This window comes from Mustela putorius, unplaced genomic scaffold (genome assembly GCF_011764305.1).
Source record: "Mustela putorius furo isolate JIRA1106 unplaced genomic scaffold, ASM1176430v1.1 tig00537295_pilon_pilon_pilon, whole genome shotgun sequence".
Lineage (NCBI taxonomy): Eukaryota > Metazoa > Chordata > Mammalia > Carnivora > Mustelidae > Mustela > Mustela putorius.
The window spans coordinates 1,324,172-1,343,831 of record NW_025422433.1 but is presented as its reverse complement, the minus strand read 5'-3'; the positions used below and the strand labels follow the sequence as shown (position 1 = coordinate 1,343,831).

Below are 19,660 nucleotides of genomic sequence, written 5' to 3'. Positions count from 1 at the left end.
GCAGGTGCCTGTCCCTGGGCCGTCATTTGAGGCCATAGTAGTAGGATTGGTTTAATGCTTTCTTTTATTCGTTCAACAAATATTTATTGAAAACTGCCTGTGTCACCCATGATTCGAGGAACAAAACCCTGCTGTCGTGGAGATTAGATTGTGGCAAGGCAGAGACAAACAGGGAGGTGATGCAGGGTGTTAGAGGGTGACAAGCTGTGACATGTGGCAGAAGGAAACAGGGGAGGGAGACTGAGTGTGGTGCGTGGCGAGCTGATTGCAGTAGTAGGGAGCAGTAAGGAAATGGGATCTGAGTGAAAACTTGAAGGAACGAGGGAGGGAGACTTGCTGCCATCTGAGCAGAGCCAGTGAAGGCCCTGTGTGGGGAACACCCTGGGGTGGTGCTGATTTCACGCTTGTCAAGTACTCCTGACACCCCTGGAATGGTGGGATTGAATACTTGTCCCATAAAGGAATGCATAAGTACAGGGGTGACTTCCCTTGGTCACTGTGAGGCTCCCCACTTCAAAAGGGGGGAGGGCTTTTTTTTTTTTTAAGATTTATTTACCTGTTTTTTAGAGAGAGTGTGTGCGAATGGGGGTAGGGGTAGAGGGACAGAGAGAATCTCAAGCAGATTCCGTGCTGAGCCCGGAGCCTGATCCAGGGCTCAGTCCCAGGCTCATGATCTGAGCTGACTGAGCCACCAGATGCCCCATGGTGAGGGAGTTCTAAGGGAGAACTAAGCAAAGCCACCCTGGTCTTGACCCACCCCTCCCCATGAAGACATAGAAAGAATTCTCTCCAGGCCCGGGCCAAGTAAGGTTGGACTTAGCCACATTTTGCCAAGGAGGCCAGACTTCTTATTACCTGGAGGAAGGTGTTACCACACTGACCCTGCTGTTTTTTAAGGCTTTATTTATTTGACAGAGAGAGAGACACACACAGCGAGAGAGGGAACACGCAGGGGGAGTGGGAGAGGGAGAAGCAGGCTTCCTGCGGAGTAGGGAGCCCATTGGGGGGTTTGAAATCAAGACCCCAGGGATCACAACCTGAGCCCAAGGCAGACACTTAGGACTGAACCATCCAGGAGCCCCAGCCCTGCTGTTTCTAACCTCCTCTCTGCTCTGCGATGTGGGGCCACGTCAGGTTCGGAGCCACCTGTCCTTTTGTGCCACGGTGACCGTCCCATAGACTCGGGAAACAAATGACATTTGCCTGGTCTCCTCTCTTTTAGATGCAATGACCAAGGCTGAGGACAGAGAGCTGGTGCTGAGAAAAGACTGTCCCAAGACAGTGGCGTCCCATGGGGAAATATTTTACGGACAGACTTTGGAGGAATCCCCCCAGGATCCCCAACATGGAGAACCCAGTGACCCTGCGGGTTGGGCAGCGGGGCGCCGGGGCGGCCTCCGAGCCGAGCGAGGGCACAAGTGTGACGCGTGTGGGAAGAGCTTCGCCCAGAGCGCAGGCCTTGTGCGCCATCGGAGGATCCACACCGGGGAGAGGCCGTATGAGTGTAAGGAGTGCGGGAAGACCTTCAGTCGGAGCTCGGGTCTCTTCAACCACCGCGGGACCCACAACGTACAGAAGCGGTACCGCTGCGCGGAGTGCGGCAAGGCCTTCAGCCAGAGCGCGGGTCTCATCCAGCACCAGCGGACCCACGGGGCGGAGAGGCCCCATCAGTGCGGCCAGTGCGGGAAGAGCTACGGTCGGCGCTCGTTCCTCATCGAGCACCAGAGGAGCCACACGGGCGAGCGGCCTCACCGGTGCACCCAGTGCGGGAAGAGCTTCAACCGCCGCTGCAACCTCAGCCGCCATCACAAGACGCACGCGGCGGCCGCGCGGGTCTAGTGGTCGCTGGCGGCGGGCCTTCCGATCGCGGGCCATGCTCGCGTGCCGCTGCGTTTCCAGCAAGTACTGGCCTGCGGGCTGCGCACACCCGAAGCGGGAGGTGCGGTGTCTGGAGCTGCTGCTTTCCCTCGGGCTCCTTCACCCGCTCCCGGGCCGCCCTGCCCGCACCGCCCCGTAGGTCCCGGCTTCGAGAGCGCGGCCAGACCCTCCCGGGCGCGTGCGAGGTCGCGCGGCCGGGCCCCAGCGCTCAGGGTCTGTGTCGGTCGGAGCTCCTGGCGAGCGCGCGGAGCTCTGCTGACGGGCTGCGGTAAACGGGCCCGCGGCGTCCCCGTCACATGCGCAGCCTGTCCCCGCCCGCGCGGGTCGCCGCTGCCTCGGGTTCCGGGAGCGCCGCCCTCCGGTCAGCGGCGCCGTCCTCGTCCGGCCGGCCAGCGAGAGAGACGCGCGGAGTCGCCTTGGCGCCTGGACTTCTGCCTTGGAACCGTGTGAGCTCACGGAAGACCGAGTTTCCATGCGCTGTCCGTGCCGCCCCCGCGTGTTCCGCTAGAGCCGGCCTCGGGCTTCACTCTCCGGCGTTTACGGGGCCGCCCGGCTTCCCGGGGCCGCCCGGCTGTGTCCGCGGAGCGCGACCACCCCACAGGCCCTCGTGCTTGCCCCTCACGTCCCCGCTTTGCAGGCCGTCTGTGTCCCGAGTCCAAGGCCGCCCGCGGAGTTGGGTCACCAGCCACATAAGGTGCTTGTGCTTTCTTTATTTATTTTCTAAAATGTTTTATTTGACCTGAGCCGAAGGCAGCTGCTTAACCGATTGAGCCAGCCAGGTTCCCGACACCCCTTCTTGAACCGAGGCCGCCTCCTTTTTCTCCTTTCTCTACTGAGTGGGTGGCCCAGGAAGTCGTCACTCCTGGTGGCCAAGGGAGGGGAGCACCGGCTGGGCGTGGGGCAGGGCGCAGGACCACGGACAGCTCTCACCCTGCTCCAAGAGGCGACATTATTACTAAATTTGAATATGATCTATAATAAGGCAAAAGGAGGGTTGGACAGCAGTGAGAGACCGCCCAACTTAAAATGCTTGTGGGACTTTTTCTTTTACCTCCATTTAAAAAAAAAAGTATATTACAGACTGCTGTCATGTGGGCTTTAGAAATAAATTAATACTTGCATCAGGGCAGCAGAGAGAAAAAAGTAAGTTAATATTAAAAAGTGAAGATGTGTCCTGAGTAGAACTCTTTGTTTTCCTTGAACTGAGCATTTAGTTCACATGTAACATAAATTTGCCCTGCAACAGTCTTTCTACCAAATTGGTGTAGGAGCTCTCCCCTCCCAGCGTCTCCCCAACACACACTGAAGCGCCATCCCCCTGCCCCCCCCCCACCTGGTGGGCTGGTGCTGGCCAGGCAGGAGGCTCACATGGCAGCCAGGTATCCCACAGTCCTGGAGACTGGGAGGTATGCTTCAGGGCACCAGCTCAGCCTTAGGTGACTGTACCTTCCTTTGTGCTCAGGGCACCTCTCTTGTGTGCCTGGGGAGGGAGGGGGAGAGAGAGAGTCAGACAGACAAACTGAAGCTCAGAGACAGAGAGAGGCAGACAGAGACAAAGACAGAGAGCAAGCTTCTTAAAAGGGCACTAATCCCACCCTTATGACTTCATCTGACCCTAATTACCTCCCAAAGGCCCCATGTCCAAATACCATCACATTGTGGAGTTAATTTTAACATATGTGTATAAGAGGGGGACACACAAATATTCAGTCCATAACACAGCCCCACTGCCTCCAGTGGCTGCTCTTAACACCTCACGTTTCTTAGCTCTGCCTGAGAACTAAACATACCTGTATGTTTATATAATCCTGTTACTGTGAATAAGGAGTTTTATTTCCTCCTTTGCTCTTTTCTCTAATTGTGATGCACGAGCCAGTCTCTCCAGTACAGTGTGGAGCAGGAGTCATACTATTAGTCATCCTTATCTTATTCCTAATTTTGAATGGATGTATCTAATGATTTGGCGAAAAATAATATTTTCTTTGTGTTTTTCTTTCTTTTTTTTAAAGAAACGATTTTATTTTTTATTTTTTAAATATTTTATTTATTTATTTGCCAGAGAGAGAGAGAGAGAGAGCACAGGGAGGCAGAGTGGCAGCAGAGGCAGAGGGAGAAGCAGGCTCGATCCCAGGACGCTGGGATCATGACCTGAGCCAAAGGCATCCACTTAACCAACTGAGCCACCCAGACGTCCCTGTGTTTCTGATAAATATCCTCATAACATTAAGAATATTCCCTCCTCATTTGTAAGAATTCTTTATCATGAAAAATTTCTTTTAGAGAATATTAGCCTAGTGTCTCTTTCCCATCCTCTACTTCTATTTTTTAAATTTTTTTAAGATTTTGTTTATTTATTTGCCAGAGAGAGAGAGAGAGCACAGGGAGGCAGAGTGGCAGGCAGAGGCAGAGAGAGAAGCAGGCTCCCCGATGAGCAAGGAGTCAGATGCAGGACTCAATTCCAGGACCCTGGGATCATGACCTGAGTCGAAGGCAGAGGCTTTAACCCACTGAGCCACCCAGGCATCCCCCATCCTCTATTTTTAAATAAAATTATTTCCTTTTTGGAAATAAGGAGAGCCTGTGTACAGAATTGGGTTAATTATAATCCTTGGTATGATTCATCACATACACTCATCATTGGTCCATGAATACCATGCTTTTGATTTATTAGTTTGATAGTTAGGTAGTTAATTCAGTATCTAGCACTCATTAATGTGTCATTATTAACACAAACAGAAGATCTTGAAAAACACCTGTATGGCCAATCAGTCAGCATCCCTCATCTTTGTCACTCACATTTCCCAGTTAAAGAACATTATCTTGAATCCTGATTTTATAATTTCTTGCTTTCCAATTTATATACTTTTATTGCATAGATTTGCATTCCTAAGAACTTGAATTTTTAATTGATTTTAATGACTTTATAAAATTTCCTATTTAAAAAAAATTTTTATTTATTTATTTGGCAGAGAAAGACACAGCAAAAGAGGGAACATAAACAGGGGAAGTGGGAGAGGCAAAAGCAGGCTCCCCACTGAGCAGGGAGCCGGGAACCTGATGCAGGGCCTGATACCAGGACCCTGGATCATGACCTGAGTTGAAAGCAGATGCTTAACAACTGAGCCACCCAGATGCCCCAGCTCTTTATAAAATTTCTTATGTTTAATTTTGTTTTTAACTCATCAATTTAATCCAATTTTTTATTATGATTATCAGTTTATTGCTACCACCCAATTTTGCCTTTCCTTTTTCCATGATCTTTCTTTAATTTTTTTCTCTGTTCCTGTTTTATGTTGGTTAATTTATATTTTCTTCTCTTTCTCCCATTTACATGTTTGAAAATTATGTATTTTTAGTCTTTCTTTTTCCTGATGACACATAAAATTTCAGTATGCCCACCTGATTTATGAGATTATGAAACTAATGTCTGTGTGTGCCCTTCTCTGTGGTATTGCACGAAACCTGAATGCCTCCCAGGAGATGCAGCTGTTGGCAAGTATTTTAGTTACACTTGACCTTGTCATTACAATTATTATTACTGGGTTTTTATAATCAGTGACTAATTAGATTTTCACATTATGTGTTCTAACACATTGGTTTTACTCACTGAGGCTTTCTTGAAGATTTGGCCATGGCAAGTTCCCTTAGGCTTTGTGTGAACATCTTTTCAATTACTCTCTCCCTTGAGTGTTGGTTTCCATGTATTTGCAGTGAAGGAGCCCTCCTGAACTGTCTGCTTGGAACGCTGACACTTCTTTTCTTTCGACACTTTGAAGTGCTTCTTCCAACTTGAGATTTAGGTCTTCCATCAATTCCTGCAACTCTCAGTCAGTCAGCCTCTCCCTCAGAGTTCTCTTGGCTCTCCTGTTACTCGTGGGACTGGGCTTTCTCACGCTGTCGGCCGGGTCTCTTACTCCCACTGTGTTTTGCTGATCTTCATCTCTCTCTGATCTATGTCTTCAGATCAGCCTTACAGTTTACTTATTCTCCATGAGCTATATTTAGTATGTTGTTTATTTCACGTAGATTTTCATCTCAATGCCCATGTATTTCATTTCCTAATGTTTAATTTGATTTTTTCAAATCAGTCTGCTCTTCTCACTTTATATGTTATTTTTCCATTTATGGCTTCTAGGGGTCTGAAAAATAGTTAAATGTTCTAAATGCATCTTATCATTTCCTTCAGATCATTGTGTATCTGAAGCTCTTAGAGCTAACTCTGCTGCTCATTTCTGCAGACTTTTTCCAGGGTAAATGCTTACTCCTGTGGTCCGTTATTTTCTGCCACTGCTCATTCTCAAGACAGATTATTTTGTTTATCTGTGGAAGTGCCCTGTGTTCTTGGGCTTGGAAGTGTCACTATGGGGTTGTGTTTTTTTTTTTTTAAGATTTTGTTTATTTATTTATTTGAGAGAGAGAGAGAGAGAGAAAACGAGCAAGGGGAGGGGAGAGGCAGAAGGAGAGGGAGAAGCAGAACCCCCATGGAGCAGGGAGCCTGATGGGGGCTTGATCCCAGGACCCCGAGATCATGATCTGAGCCATGAGCCAAAGGGAGAGGCTTTATGAACTGAGCCACCCAGGTACCCCGTTTCTTGTGGTTTTAACATATATCTACAAATTCCCTTACACTCCCTCCTTCCAAATGCAGAGTCTAATTCCATTCTCCTTGAGTGTCAGCTGAATTTATCCTCTGGTTCAGAGATTCCTTCCTCGTCTGTGCCCAGTTTTCTAGGGAGCCCATTAAAGGCACTCTTCAGTTTTGTTACAGCGCTTTTCATGTCTAGTGCTACTTTTTTTGGTTCTTTTTTGGTTCTTTGGTTTTTTGGCTGCTTTTTTTGGTTCAGATTTCCATCTGCTGACATTGCCGGTGCACTTTCTTGCACACTGTCTGCTTTCTCTGTTAGATCCCTGAGAACATTTTTCACAGTTATTTTAAATTTATGGTCTGATAATTTCAGCATTCCTGCCATGTGTCGTTCTGATGCTTGTGCCATGTTTTCAAATTGTGTTTTTTATCTTTTGTTATGTCTTGTCCTTTTTCTCTTGAGAGCCAGACAAGATGTACTAAGTAGAAGGAAGTGCTTTAAAATAGCCTTTAGCAATGTGGTGGCAAGGTGTGGGAAGCAGTCTATTATTATTTTATATTATTATTATTAATTAATCTATTTATTTGTCTTAGCACTTGCATGGGCAGGGTGAGGAAGAGTTGGGGGGAGCAGCAGAGAGAATCCCAAGCAGATTCTACAGATTCTACAGCCAGCACAGAGCCTAAGTTGGAGCACAATCCCATGACCCTGAGAGCATGACCTGAGTCGAATCAAGAGTCGACCACTTAACCAACTGAGCCACCCAGGTGCCCCAAAAGTATTCTCTTACTAAAAACAAGACAGGGATGCCTGGGTGGCTCAGTTTTTAAAGCATCTCCCTTAGGCTCTGGTCATGATTTCAGGGTCCTGGGATTAAGCCCCATGTGGGTCTCCCTACACAGCAGAGAATCTGCATCTCCCTCTACCTGATCCTCCCCCTGCTTGTGCTTTCTCTCTCAAATAAATAAATAAAATCTTAAAAAAAAAAAAAAAGACAGCTGGCCCCAGATGCAGTCACCTCTGCTAAGCCTCACATCATCAAACTGAGATGTAACTTAAATACCATTTTGGCTCTCCTCGAACTAGAATCATAAGTAAACCAGTCGATCAGGAATCAGCTGGTCAGGGCTAGCTAGGGAATGTGCCTGGTAGGTGCCTGTTGCCGCTACAGGAACGTGTCCTGGGAATGACCAACCCACTTTTTCTGCCCAGAGTAGCTTCCTTGTCCCCAGACCCTCTGCGTTTAATCTTCCGGTTTGCATGGCTCCTCTCCCTCTGATATACGGGGTGCTGCCCGATTCATGAATTGCTGAATAAAGCCAGTAAGATCTTTAAAATTTACTCAGTTGAATTTTGCTCTCAGTGAATCTTTGTGTCTGGACTGAACTTCACAAGTGTTCCTTAGTGTCCTCACGTCTTCAGTGGGACGTGGTGGCTGAGACTGGTGATTCCGGTGATTCCCTTCTCTCACAAGGAAGGCTAGAGCCGGCTGAATTGGAGATTTGTCTTCCCCCAGGTCAGGGAGGATCTGATGGCTCCCCAGCAGGTTAAACTTGGGTTAACTAGTCTCCCCTGAAGGCAGCTTTTTAAAAAAGAACAGGATGCTCTGGCATACCTAAAAATGGTTCCCTTTTTCCTCTCCTCCAGCTGGAAGCACAAGGGCGTTTTTCTCTGCTGTTTCCTGTGGAAACCTGGTCAAGCTCCTGGAGGTAAGTATTGAGGGGGCCGCCCTGTGACTGGCGCTCCCTGGCGTGTCCCCCCCCACCCCGGCGTTTTTATAAACTCTCAGAGTTGCCCACACGGAGCCTCCGGCCGTGCCTCCATTCGTGTTCGGGCTTTCCTGCCCTTGCTTGGTGGGGCACAGTCACTACTCTTGAGGGTCTGCTTCCCACACCTTCCGTCCCTGGATTCAACGGTCTCTCCAGTCATGGGTCCGCAGTTTGCCATGTCCGCCCCTCTCTCCTGCATCCTGAAGAGTTACTGATTTCTCAGTGTTCGGGACAGACTGGTAACTTGCACGCTCCTCACATGCAGAACCAGGAACCCAACACTGTGTGAGCTGACTTGTCACTTCTCCCAGCCAGACTGGGGAGTGGGGTGTGACACGTGAGGCTAGATCATAGATCATGGAAGAACGGGGCGTCCAGCTGCCTCACAGGTCGTTCCCAGAGAGAGCGAGCTGCCATGCCATCGCACTCAGTGAGCCGGGGTGGGGGTGGGGGGCACGGGTGCAGACCCCGAGAGAACTGAGGCCTCCCGTGGGCCGGCCATGCTAGCGAACCCTGTTGGGAGGAAGTCCTCCGGCCCTGGTCCAGGACAACAGCAGCCTTGGCTGAGCCTTGACTGGAACCTCGTGGAAGACCCTAGGCTAGAATTACCTACTTCCTGTATTCCTGAGTTCCTGAGCTACAGGAATTGTGAAAGATAATAAATATCATTTCAAGCCACTGAGTTTTGAAGTAATATGTTACACAGACATAGGTAGGGACACCTTGGCTCAGTCGGTAAGCATCTGCTTTCGGATCAGGTCATGATCCTGGGGTCTTGGGATCCACTCCCACATTGGGCTTCCTGCTCAGCGGGGAGTCTGCTTCTCCCTCTCTCTGCCCTTCCCCACCACTCATGCTTTCTCTCTCTCTCAAATAAATATAAGATCTTTAAGAAAGAGAAATAGCTAGCTCAGTACACCGCCTTACTGATGACCTGTGTCCAGGCACAGGATTGCTGAAGGTTTCTTTAGGGCCATTTCACAACCTTGCACAGTACCTGCAGGTTCCCTCCTCGCTTCTGGTGCCAGGAAATTCCCTGTTCTTTCTTTGGAGCTCAGCTGTTACATTTTCATTTGTTATACTTTATTATTTACTTGTACCAGTTGGCCATGCTAACATAGGATTTTCTGTAAAATTACAAATTACTAAAATTAACTTCAGAAAGGTCAGGAAATTTAAAGAGACTACATATTTCTTAGAATCAGGTTTCATTAAATATGATAAAACAGTCCAAGTAATAGTGGCTTAAATAAAACTTCATTTTTCTTTTTTATAAAAGAAGTATAGGGGCGCCTGGGCGGCTCAGTGGGTTAAAGCCTCTGCCTTCAGCTCAGGTCATGATCCCAGGGTCCTGGGATCGAGCCCCACATCGGGCTCTCTGCTCAGCAGGGAGCCTGCTTCCTCCTCCCTCTCTCTCTGCCTGCCTCTCTGCCTACTTGTGATCTCTGTCAAATAAAATAAATAAAATCTTTAAAAAAAAAAAAGAAGTATAGAGACAGTTTAGGACAGATATGGCAGTTCCATTGTGTCATATAGGGAGATACACGCACATGCACACACACACACACACACACACATACACGTTGTTTCCAGGGCTATAGTCTTATACATTTCTGTTAAACCGTTGTAGTGTGGGACGCCTGGGTGGCTCAGTTGGTTAAGCAGCTGCCTTCGGCTCAGGTCATGATCCCAGCGTCCTAGGATGGAGTCCCACATCGGGCTCCTTGCTCTGCAGGGAGCCTGCTTCTCCCTCTGACTCTTCCTTCCACTCTGTCTGCCTGTGCTCGCTCTCACTCACTCTCTCTCTGACAAATAAATAAATAAAATCTTTAAAAAAAAAAAAAAAGCCTAATGCTTTAAACCGTTGTAGTGTCTGCTGACATTTCTCAAGATCAACTTAAGATCCAGTGAGGCTGCTAGATCTCCAGCAGTCACATCTACAGTATAAGAGTAAAGGGATAAGAAAAGCAGAATGAAAGAATTCTAGTCCTAGCTGAGCCAACTCCCTGTAGGCCCTTCGCTGAGAGCCCCACAGCACTTCCACAGGTGCCCCATTGACTGGAACGTAGTCTCAAGGCCACAGCCAGCTGCTTGGGAGGCTGCAAAACATTGTCCTGTATTCCAGTTAGAATCAGGATTATGGCTCTGAAGAGGAAAAGGAAAATGAATGTTGGGTGGACAGTGAGAAATCTCTGCTACAGACGGAGAAGAAACAGAAAAATTGTCAAAGTTCTAGTCCTACGACAGCACCAGGTTCAGTGAATTTCACAGTAAAACCTATAAAAACTTTTCTGGAGCATAGAGAAAAGAGGAAATTATTCCAAGTAGGGTTTTCCCCCCTAGTTTTGTTGAGAAATAATTGACATACATTACTGTATACATTTAAGCCAAGTTCTTTTATAAAGTAAATATTACATCAATATTAAGACCTGTCAAAACTAGCATAGAGAAAACTAACCATCAAATTTATTTATAAATATTAATTCAAAAATCTCACATAAATACTAGCCCAAAAGGTCCATAACACATAGCACAGGAAGGATGGACTATGACTGATAAACATTTAATACCCATTATTAAGCTAGGAATAAATCATTAAAAATTAAATCTTAGGGCGCCTGGGTGGCTCAGTGGGTTAAGCCGCTGCCTTCGGCTCAGGTCATGATCTCAGGGTCCTGGGATCGAGTCCCGCATTGGGCTCTCTGCTCAGCAGGAAGCCTGCTTCCCTTTCTCTCTCTCTCTGCCTGCCTCTCCATCTACTTGTAATTTCTCTCTGTCAAATAAATAAATAAAATCTTTAAAAAAAATTAAATCTTAAAGATAACTTCTGAATTGGCATCATGAGGGGCTTCTTGGACCAATTCAGAGTGAAACAGTCTTTTTTTTTTTTAAGATTTTATTTATTTATTTGACAGACAGAGATCACAAGTAGGCAGAGAGGCAGACAGAGAGAAAGGAGGAAGCAGGCTCCCCACTGAGCAGCAAGCCCGATGTGAGGCTCGATCCCAGGACCCTGAGATCATGACCTGAGCCGAAGGCAGAGGCTTAACCCACTGAGCCACCCAGGTGCCCCCAGAGTCAAACAGTCTTAACTGGTGAACACTACCACATATAATCTCTGGAAATTGTCCCAAGAGCAAACAGCAAATAAGGAAACATTTGTTCAAGAGAATCTACTAAATTTTGGTACGAACACAATCTGTAGCACTTGTGCCATGAGCTACTTCCTGTCCTATCCACATCCGCACTGAATCAGCATGAGGGAAGCTCCAGTCTGGTGGGTATGTCCAACAAGATGGGGCTCCCAGTTCCCCAGGCTCAAGCAAAGCCTAAGGTACCCCCCAAGAGGCACAAGGCACCAACATTTTTTAAATCCCTCCAAAGCTCTCTTTTTCAGAGACTAAATTCCGGGCAAGAATGACCAGGAAGTCAAGAGCTCCTCCTGCACCGAGCCCCTGCTCATAGGGCAGAGGCTCCACTTCGGGGATGGCCAGCTAAGAAAACTGGAGCCCCAAAAGCCCTCACCCAAGCTCACTCATAGGGCAGAGGTTCTGTGCTGGGAAGACTAGAGGCTACTGCCCGGCCCAGAACCGAAATCATAATGCGGAAGTGTCACTGAGAGAAGTAGGTAACTGTCCCTGTCCTCAGCTCTGGAGCAGTGACCCATATTTCGCCCTGGTGAAGGGGTGGTCGAAGAGCAGAGTGCTTCGAGGCTCTCCCCAGTGGAACTGGCTATACCTGGAACAGATTATGGGAAAGATCAAGCCTAAAGGTACTCTCTGAAACTGCAGGCAATTTAAAGGAAGCTAATGACCCCGTGCAAGCTGAGTAACCAATCTTGGGCTGGCTAGTTTACCAAGGAGAGCCAGGGAAAAAGACAAGAGTCTTCCTGGGGTCAGAAAGAAACCTCTACATATTGCCCCCCAAAACTATCCTTGCAGAGGGATTTAAATTTAATTGTATCATACTTGAATATTGTATGGCATAAGGTATTGCTGAAAACAGTAGAGAAATCAGCCACCGATTAATGATGCCTGACTGCTGGATGTGATACCAACAGAGACAGGTTCCTAAGCAAAGGGCCTGGGGAGAGAGCCGTTCTAAACCATGCTCTTACCGTACCCCAGTGTGTATATTTACACCACAATTTCTTACCCTCTTATCCATCCATGAACACTTGTTTCCATATCTTGCTATCGTAAATAATGCTGCAGTGAATGTGACGTGCATATATCTTTTTGAGTAGTGTTTTGTTTTTGTTTTTGTTTGTTGTTGTTTATTTTGTTGGTAGTGGTTGTTTTGATAAATAGAAGTGGAATTGTTGCATCATAGGGTAGTTCAATTTTAATTTTTTGTGGAACCTCCATACTGTTTCCGTGGCTGCACCAAATTTATGTTCCTACAAACTGTGCACGAGGATTCCCTTTTCTCCACATCCTTGCCAACATTTGTTATTTCTTGTGTCTTTTTTTATAAGATCCATTCTAACAGGTGTGAGGAGATATCCTGTTATGGTTTTGATTTGCATTTCCCTGATGACTAATAATGTAGAGCATCTTTTCATGTGTTTATTGGCCATCTGTAGGTCTCCTTTGGAAAAATGTCTATTTGGATCTTTTTCCCATTTTTTAGTAAGTTGGATTGTTCGTTGTTTGTTTTTCTTTGCTCTTGAGTAGTATGAATTCCTTATGTATTTCAGATATTAGACATTTATCAGATAATGTGATTTGCAAATATATTTTCCCATTCCATAGGTTGCCTTTTCATTTTGTTGATGGTTTCCTTTAGTGTGCAGAAGCTTTTTAGTTTGATGCAAATCCACTTGTTTATTTTGGCTTTTGTTTTTGGTGTCAGATTTTAAAAATCACTGCCAAGACCTATACCAAAGAGCTTACTGCCTATGTTTTCTTTTAGGAATTTTGTTTCAGGTCCTACATTCAAGTCTAATCCATTTTGAGTTGACTTTTGTAGGTGGCAAAAGATCGTGGTCCAGATTCATTATTTTGCATATGACTGTCCAATTTTCCCAGCACCATTTACCTAAGAGACTGTCCTTTTCCCATTGTATATTCTTGGCTCCTTTGTCGTAAATTAATTGACCATATATGGATGGGCTTATTTCTGGGCTGTCTATTTTGTTTCATTGATCTGTGTGCCTGTTTTTATGCCAATGCCATACTCTTAATTACAATAATTGTGTAATATAGTTTGAAATCAGGGAATATGATGACTCCAGCTTTGTTCTTTTTCAAGACTGTTTTGGCTACTCTTTTAGGGTCTTTTATGGTTCCATACAAATTTTTTTAATTGTTTGTTCTATTTCTGTGAAAAATGCCATTAGAATTACATTTTTCGATCTAAATAAGGAGAATTCTTTCAGATGAAAAAAACCCTATATTTGAAAGGACAAATAGACACTGATCCTGAGGGAAAGAATGAAGGGCGAATGTGCTACCATGGCATGCTGAATCCATGCTTCCATTTCTCATACAAGGCAAAAGCTTCCCAAATCTTTGGAATTTTAATAGGAATTTCATTGAATCTGTAGATTGCTTCAGGAAGTATGGACATTTTAACAATATTAATCCTTCTAGTTCATGAACATTGACTGTCTTTCCATTTATTTGTCTTCCTTTTCTTTCATTAATGTTCTTATAATTTTCAATATATGGATCTGTTACCTCCTTAGTTAAATTTATTTCTGGGCATGTAAATCTTTTTGGTGTAATTGTAAGTGGGATTATTTTCTTAATTTCATTGATAATTCATTATTAGTATAGAGGAACAACAAATTTTTGTGTATTAATGTTGTATCCTATAATTTTTCTGAATTCATTTAGTGGCTTGAACTGTGTATGTGTCTAGCATATCCTTTTCAAAAGATTTTATTTATTTATTTTTCTGAGAGAGAGCACAAGGCAGGAGGAGAAGCAGGCTCCCTGCCACGCGAGGAACCCAATGCAGGACTTGGTCCCAGGACCCTGGGATCTATCCTGAGTCAAAGCCAGATGCTTAACTAACTGAGCCACCCAGGCGTTCCACATTTTCCATATATAATATCATGTCATCTGCAAATATGACATTTTCACTTCCTCCTTTCCAATTTGGGTACCTTTTTATTTCTTTTTCTTGCCTAATTGCTCTGGCTAGGACTTTCAATACTGTGTTGAATAAAAGGGGTGAGTGGGCAGCCATCTGTTCCTGATCTTAGAAGGAAAGTTTTCAACTTTTCATTTTTGATGTTAGCTGTGGGCTTGTCATATATGGCCTTCATTATGTTATATTCCTTCTATACCCCCCTTGTTGAGAGTTTTTATCATAAATGATGTTAAATTTTATCAAATACTTTTTCTCCATCTATTGAGATGATCATACAATCTTTCTCCTTCATTTTGTTAATGTGGTGTATCACATCGACTGATTTGCGGAAGTCGAACCATCTTGGCATCCCTGGAATAAATGCTACTTGATCATGTGTATGATTATTTTACTGTATTGTTGAATGTTGATAATATTTTGAGGATTTTTGCATCTATATTCAATAGGACTATTGGCCTGTAATTTTCTTTTCTTCTGTCATCCTTGTCTGATTTTGATACCAGGGTAATGATGGCCTCATAAAAGGAGTGTGAAATTCCTTCCTCTTATCTTTTTTATAAAAATTTGAAAAAGATCAATATTCTTTGAATATTTGGTAGAATTCTGTAGTGAAGCTGTCTAGTCTTGGGACTTTTTTGTTGCTGTTTGGACATTTTGCTTATTGATTAAATCTCCTTCCTACTTAACGGTTTTGTTCAGATTTTCTTTTTTTTTTATCTTGAATTTTTTTATTTTTTATAAACATATAATATATTTTTATCCCCAGGGATACAGGTCTGTGAATCGCCAGGTTTACACATTTCACAGCACCCACCAAAGCACATACCCTCCCCAATATCCATAACCAAAACTGCCTTCTCCCAACCCCCCTCCCCCCAACAACCCTCAGTTTGTTTTGTGAGATTAAGAGTCACTTATGGTTTGTCTCCCTCCCAATCCCATCTTGTTTCATTTATTCTTCTCCTACCTACTTAAGCCCACATGTTGCATCACCACTTCCTCATATCAGGGAGATCATATGATAGTTGTCTTTCTCCGCTTGACTTATTTCGCTAAGCATGATACACTCTAGTTCCATCCACATCGCAAATGGCAAGATTTCATTTCTTTTGATGGCTGCATAGAATTCCATTGTGTATATAAACCACATCTTCTTTATCCATTCATCTGTTGATGGACATCTAGGTTCTTTCCATAGTTTGGCTATTGTGGACATTGCTGCTATAAACATTCGGGTGCACATGCCCCTTTGGATCACTACGTTTGTATCTTTAGGGTAAATACCCAGTAGTGCAATTGCTGGGTCATAGGGCAGTTCTATTTTCAACATTTTGAGGAACCTCCAAGCTGTTTTCCAGAGTGGTTGCACCAGTTTGCAATCCCACCAACAGTGTAGGAGGGTTCCCCTTTCTCCGCATCCTCGCCAGCATCTGTCATTTCCTGACTTGTTAATTTTAGCCATTCTGACTGGTGTGAGGTGATATCTCATTGTGGTTTTGATTTGTATTTCCCTGATGCCAAGTGATATGGAGCACTTTTTCATGTGTCTGTTGGCCATCTGGATGTCTTCTTTGCAGAAATGTCTGTTCATGTCCTCTGCCCATTTCTTGATTGGATTATTTGTTCTTTGGGTGTTGAGTTTGCTAAGTTCTTTATAGATTTTGGACACTAGTCCTTTATCTGATATGTCATTTGCAAATATCTTCTCCCATTCTGTCAGTTGTCTTTTGATTTTGCTAACTGTTTCCTTTGCTGTGCAAAAGCTTTGATCTTGATAAAATCCCAATAGTTCATTTTTTCCCTTGCTTCCCTTGCCTTTGGCGATGTTCCTAGGAAGATGTTGCTGCGGCTGAGGTCGAAGAGGTTGCTGCCTGTGTTCTCCTCAAGGATTTTGATGGATTCCTTTCTCACATTGAGGTCCTTCATCCATTTTGAGTCTATTTTCGTGTGTGGTGTAAGGAAATGGTCCAATTTCATTTTTCTGCATTTTTCCCAACACCATTTATTAAAGAGGCTGTCTTTTTTCCATTAGACATTCTTTCCTGCTTTGTCGAAGATTAGTTGACCATAGAGTTGAGGGTCTATTTCTGGGCTCTCTATTCTGTTCCATTGATCTATGTGTCTGTTTTTGTGCCAGTACCATGCTGTCTTGATGGTGACAGCTTTGTAATAGAGCTTGAAGTCTGTAATAGTGATGCCACCAACTTTGGCTTTCTTTTTCAATAACCCTTTGGCTATTCGAGGTCTTTTCTGGTTCCATATAAATTTTAGAATTATTTGTTCCATTTCTTTGAAAAAGATGGATGGTACTTTGATAGGAATTGCATTAAATGTGTAGATTGCTTTAGGTAACATAGACATTTTCACAATATTTATTCTTCCAATCCAGGAGCATGGAACATTTTTCCAATTCTTTGTGTCTTAATTTCTTTCATGAGTACTTTATAGTTTTCTGAGTGTAGATTCTTAGCCTCTTTGATTAGGTTTATTCCTAGGTATCTTATGTTTGGGGTGCAATTGTAAATGGGATTGACTCCTTAATTTCTCTTTCTTCTGTCTTGTTGTTGATGTAGAGAAATGCAACTGATTTCTGTGCATTGATTTTATATCCTGACACTTTACTGAATTCCTGTACAAGTTCTAGCAGTTTTGGAGTGGAGTCTTTTGGGTCTTCCACATATAGTATCATATCATCTGCGAAGAGTGATAGTTTGACTTCTTCTTTGCCGATTTGGATGCCTTTAGTTTCCTTTTGTTGTCTGATTGCTGAGACTAGGACTTCTAGTACTATGTTGAATAGCAGTGGTGATAATGGACATCCCTGCCGTGTTCCTAACCTTAGCGGGAAAGCTTTCAGTTTTTCTCCATTGAGAATGATATTTCCGGTGGGTTTTTCATAAATGGCTTTGATGATATTGAGGTATGTGCCCTCTATCCCTACACTTTGAAGAGTTTTGATCAGGAAGGGATGCTGTACTTTGTCAAATGCTTTTTCAGCAGCTATTGAGAGTATCATATGGTTCTTGTTCTTTCTTTTATTGATGTGTTGTATCACATTGATTGATTTGCGGATGTTGAACCAACCTTTCAGCCTTGGGACAAATCCCACTTGGTCGTGGTGAATAATCCTTTTAATGTACTGTTGAATCCTATTGGCTAGTATTTTGGTGAGAATTTTCGCATCTGTGTTCATCAAGGATATTGGTGTATAGCTCTCTTTTTTGATGGGATCCTTGTCTGGTTGTGGGATCAAGGTGATGCTGGCCTCATAAAATGAGTTTGGATGTTTCCCTTCCATTTCTATTTTTTGGAACAGTTTCAGGAGAATAGGAATTAGTTCTTCTTTAAATGTTTGGTAGAATTCCCCCGGGAAGCCATCTGGCCCTGGGCTCCTGTTTGTTTGGAGATTTTTAATGACTGTTTCAATCTACTTACTGGTTATGGGTCTGTTCAGGCTTTCTATTTCTTCCTGGTTCAGTTGTGGTAGTTTATATGTTTCTAGGAATGCATCCATTTCTTCCAGATTGTCAAATTTGTTGGCGTAGAGTTGCTCATAGTATGTTCTTATAATAGTTTGTATTTCTTTGGTGTTAGTTGTGATCTCTCCTCTTTCATTCATGATTTTATTTATTTGGGTCCTTTCTCTTTTCTTTTTGATAAGTCTGGCCAGGGGATTATCAATTTTATTAATTCTTTCAAAGAACCAGCTCCTAGTTTCATTGATTTGTTCTATTGTTTTTTTGGTTTCTATTTCATTGATTTCTGCTCTGATCTTTATGATTTCTCTTCTCCTGCTGGGTTTAGGGTTTCTTTCTTGTTCTTTCTCCAGCTCCTTTAGGTGTAGGGTTAAGTTAGGTTGTATACCTGAGACCTTTCTTATTTCTTGAGAAAGGCTTGTACTGATACATATTTTCCTCTCAGGACAGCCTTTGTTGTATCCCACAGATTTTGAACCACTGTGTTTTCATTATCATTTGTTTCCATGATTTTTTTCAATTCTTCTTTAATTTCCCAGTTGACCCATTCATTCTTTAGAAGGATGCTGTTTAGTCTCCATGTATTTGGATTCTTTCCAAACTTCCTCTTGTGGTTGAGTTCTAGCTTCAGAGCATTGTAGTCTGAAAATATGCAGGGAATGATCCCAATCTTTTGATACTAGTTGAGTCCTGATTTAGGACCAAGGATGTGATCTATTCTGGAGAATGTTCCATGTGCACTAGAGAAGAATGTGTATTCTGTTGCTTTGGGATGAATGTTCTGAATATATCTGTGATGTCCATCTGGTCCAGTGTGTCATTTAAGGCCTTTATTTCCTTGATCTTTTGCTTGGATGATCTGTCCATTTCAGTGAGGGGGATGTTAAAGTCTCCTACTATTATTGTATTATTGTTGATGTGTTTCTTTGATTTTGTTATTAATTGGTTTATATAGTTGGCTGCTCCCACGTTGGGGGCATAGATATTTAAAATTGTTAGATCTTCTTGTTGGGCAGACCATTTGAGTATGATATAGTATCCTTCCTCATCTCTTATTATAGTCTTTGGCTTAAAATCTAATTGATCTGATATAAGGATTGCTACTCCTGCTTTCTTCTGATGTCCTTTAGCATGGTAAATTCTTTTCCACCCCCTCACTTTAAATCTGGAGGTGTCTTCGGGCTTAAAATGAGTTTCTTGTAGGCAACATATAGATGGGTTTTGTTTTTTTACCCATTCTGATACCCTGTGTCTTTTGATTGGGGCATTTAGCCCATTAACATTCAGGGTAACTATTGAGAGATATGAATTTAGTGCCATTGTATTGCCTGTAAGGTGACTGTTACTGTATATTTTCTCTCCTTTCTGATCTACTACTTATAGGCTCTCTCTTTGCTTAGAGGACCCCTTCCAATATTTCCTGTAGAGCTGGTTTTGTGCTTACAAATTCTTTCAGTTTTTGTTTGTCCTGGAAGCTTTAAATCTCTCCTTCTATTTTCAATGATAGCCTAGCTGGATATAGTATTCTTGGCTGCATGTTTTTCTCGCTTAGTGCTCTGAATATATCATGCCAGCTCTTTCTGCCCTGCCAGGTCTCTATGGATAAGTCTGCTGCCAATCTAATATTTTTACCATTGTATGTTACAGACTTCTTTTCCTGGGCTGCTTTCAGGATTTTCTCTTTGTCACTAAGACTTGTAAATTTTACTATTAGGTGATGGGGTGTGGGCCTATTCTTATTGACTTTGAGGGGCGTTCTCTGAACCTCCTGAATTTTGATGCTTGTTCCCTTTGCCATATTGGGGAAATTCTCTCCAATAATTCTCTCCAGTATACCTTCTGCTCCCCTCTC

General features: G+C 43.8%; 1 protein-coding gene across 2 annotated transcripts in view; it reads left to right on the top strand.

Moving 5' to 3' along the window:
- The window catches only part of ZSCAN9 (zinc finger and SCAN domain containing 9), a 38,623-nt gene that overhangs the window by 5,188 nt on the left and 13,775 nt on the right, over positions 1 to 19,660 (top strand). For both annotated transcript variants that reach the window (XM_045073975.1, XM_013049706.2), the window contains exons 3-4: positions 1,223 to 2,572; positions 8,112 to 8,173. In XM_045073975.1, coding sequence (XP_044929910.1) covers positions 1,223 to 1,839 — 617 coding nt within the window. In that variant the 3' untranslated portion in view covers positions 1,840 to 2,572; positions 8,112 to 8,173. The remainder of the gene's footprint in view (positions 1 to 1,222; positions 2,573 to 8,111; positions 8,174 to 19,660) is intronic.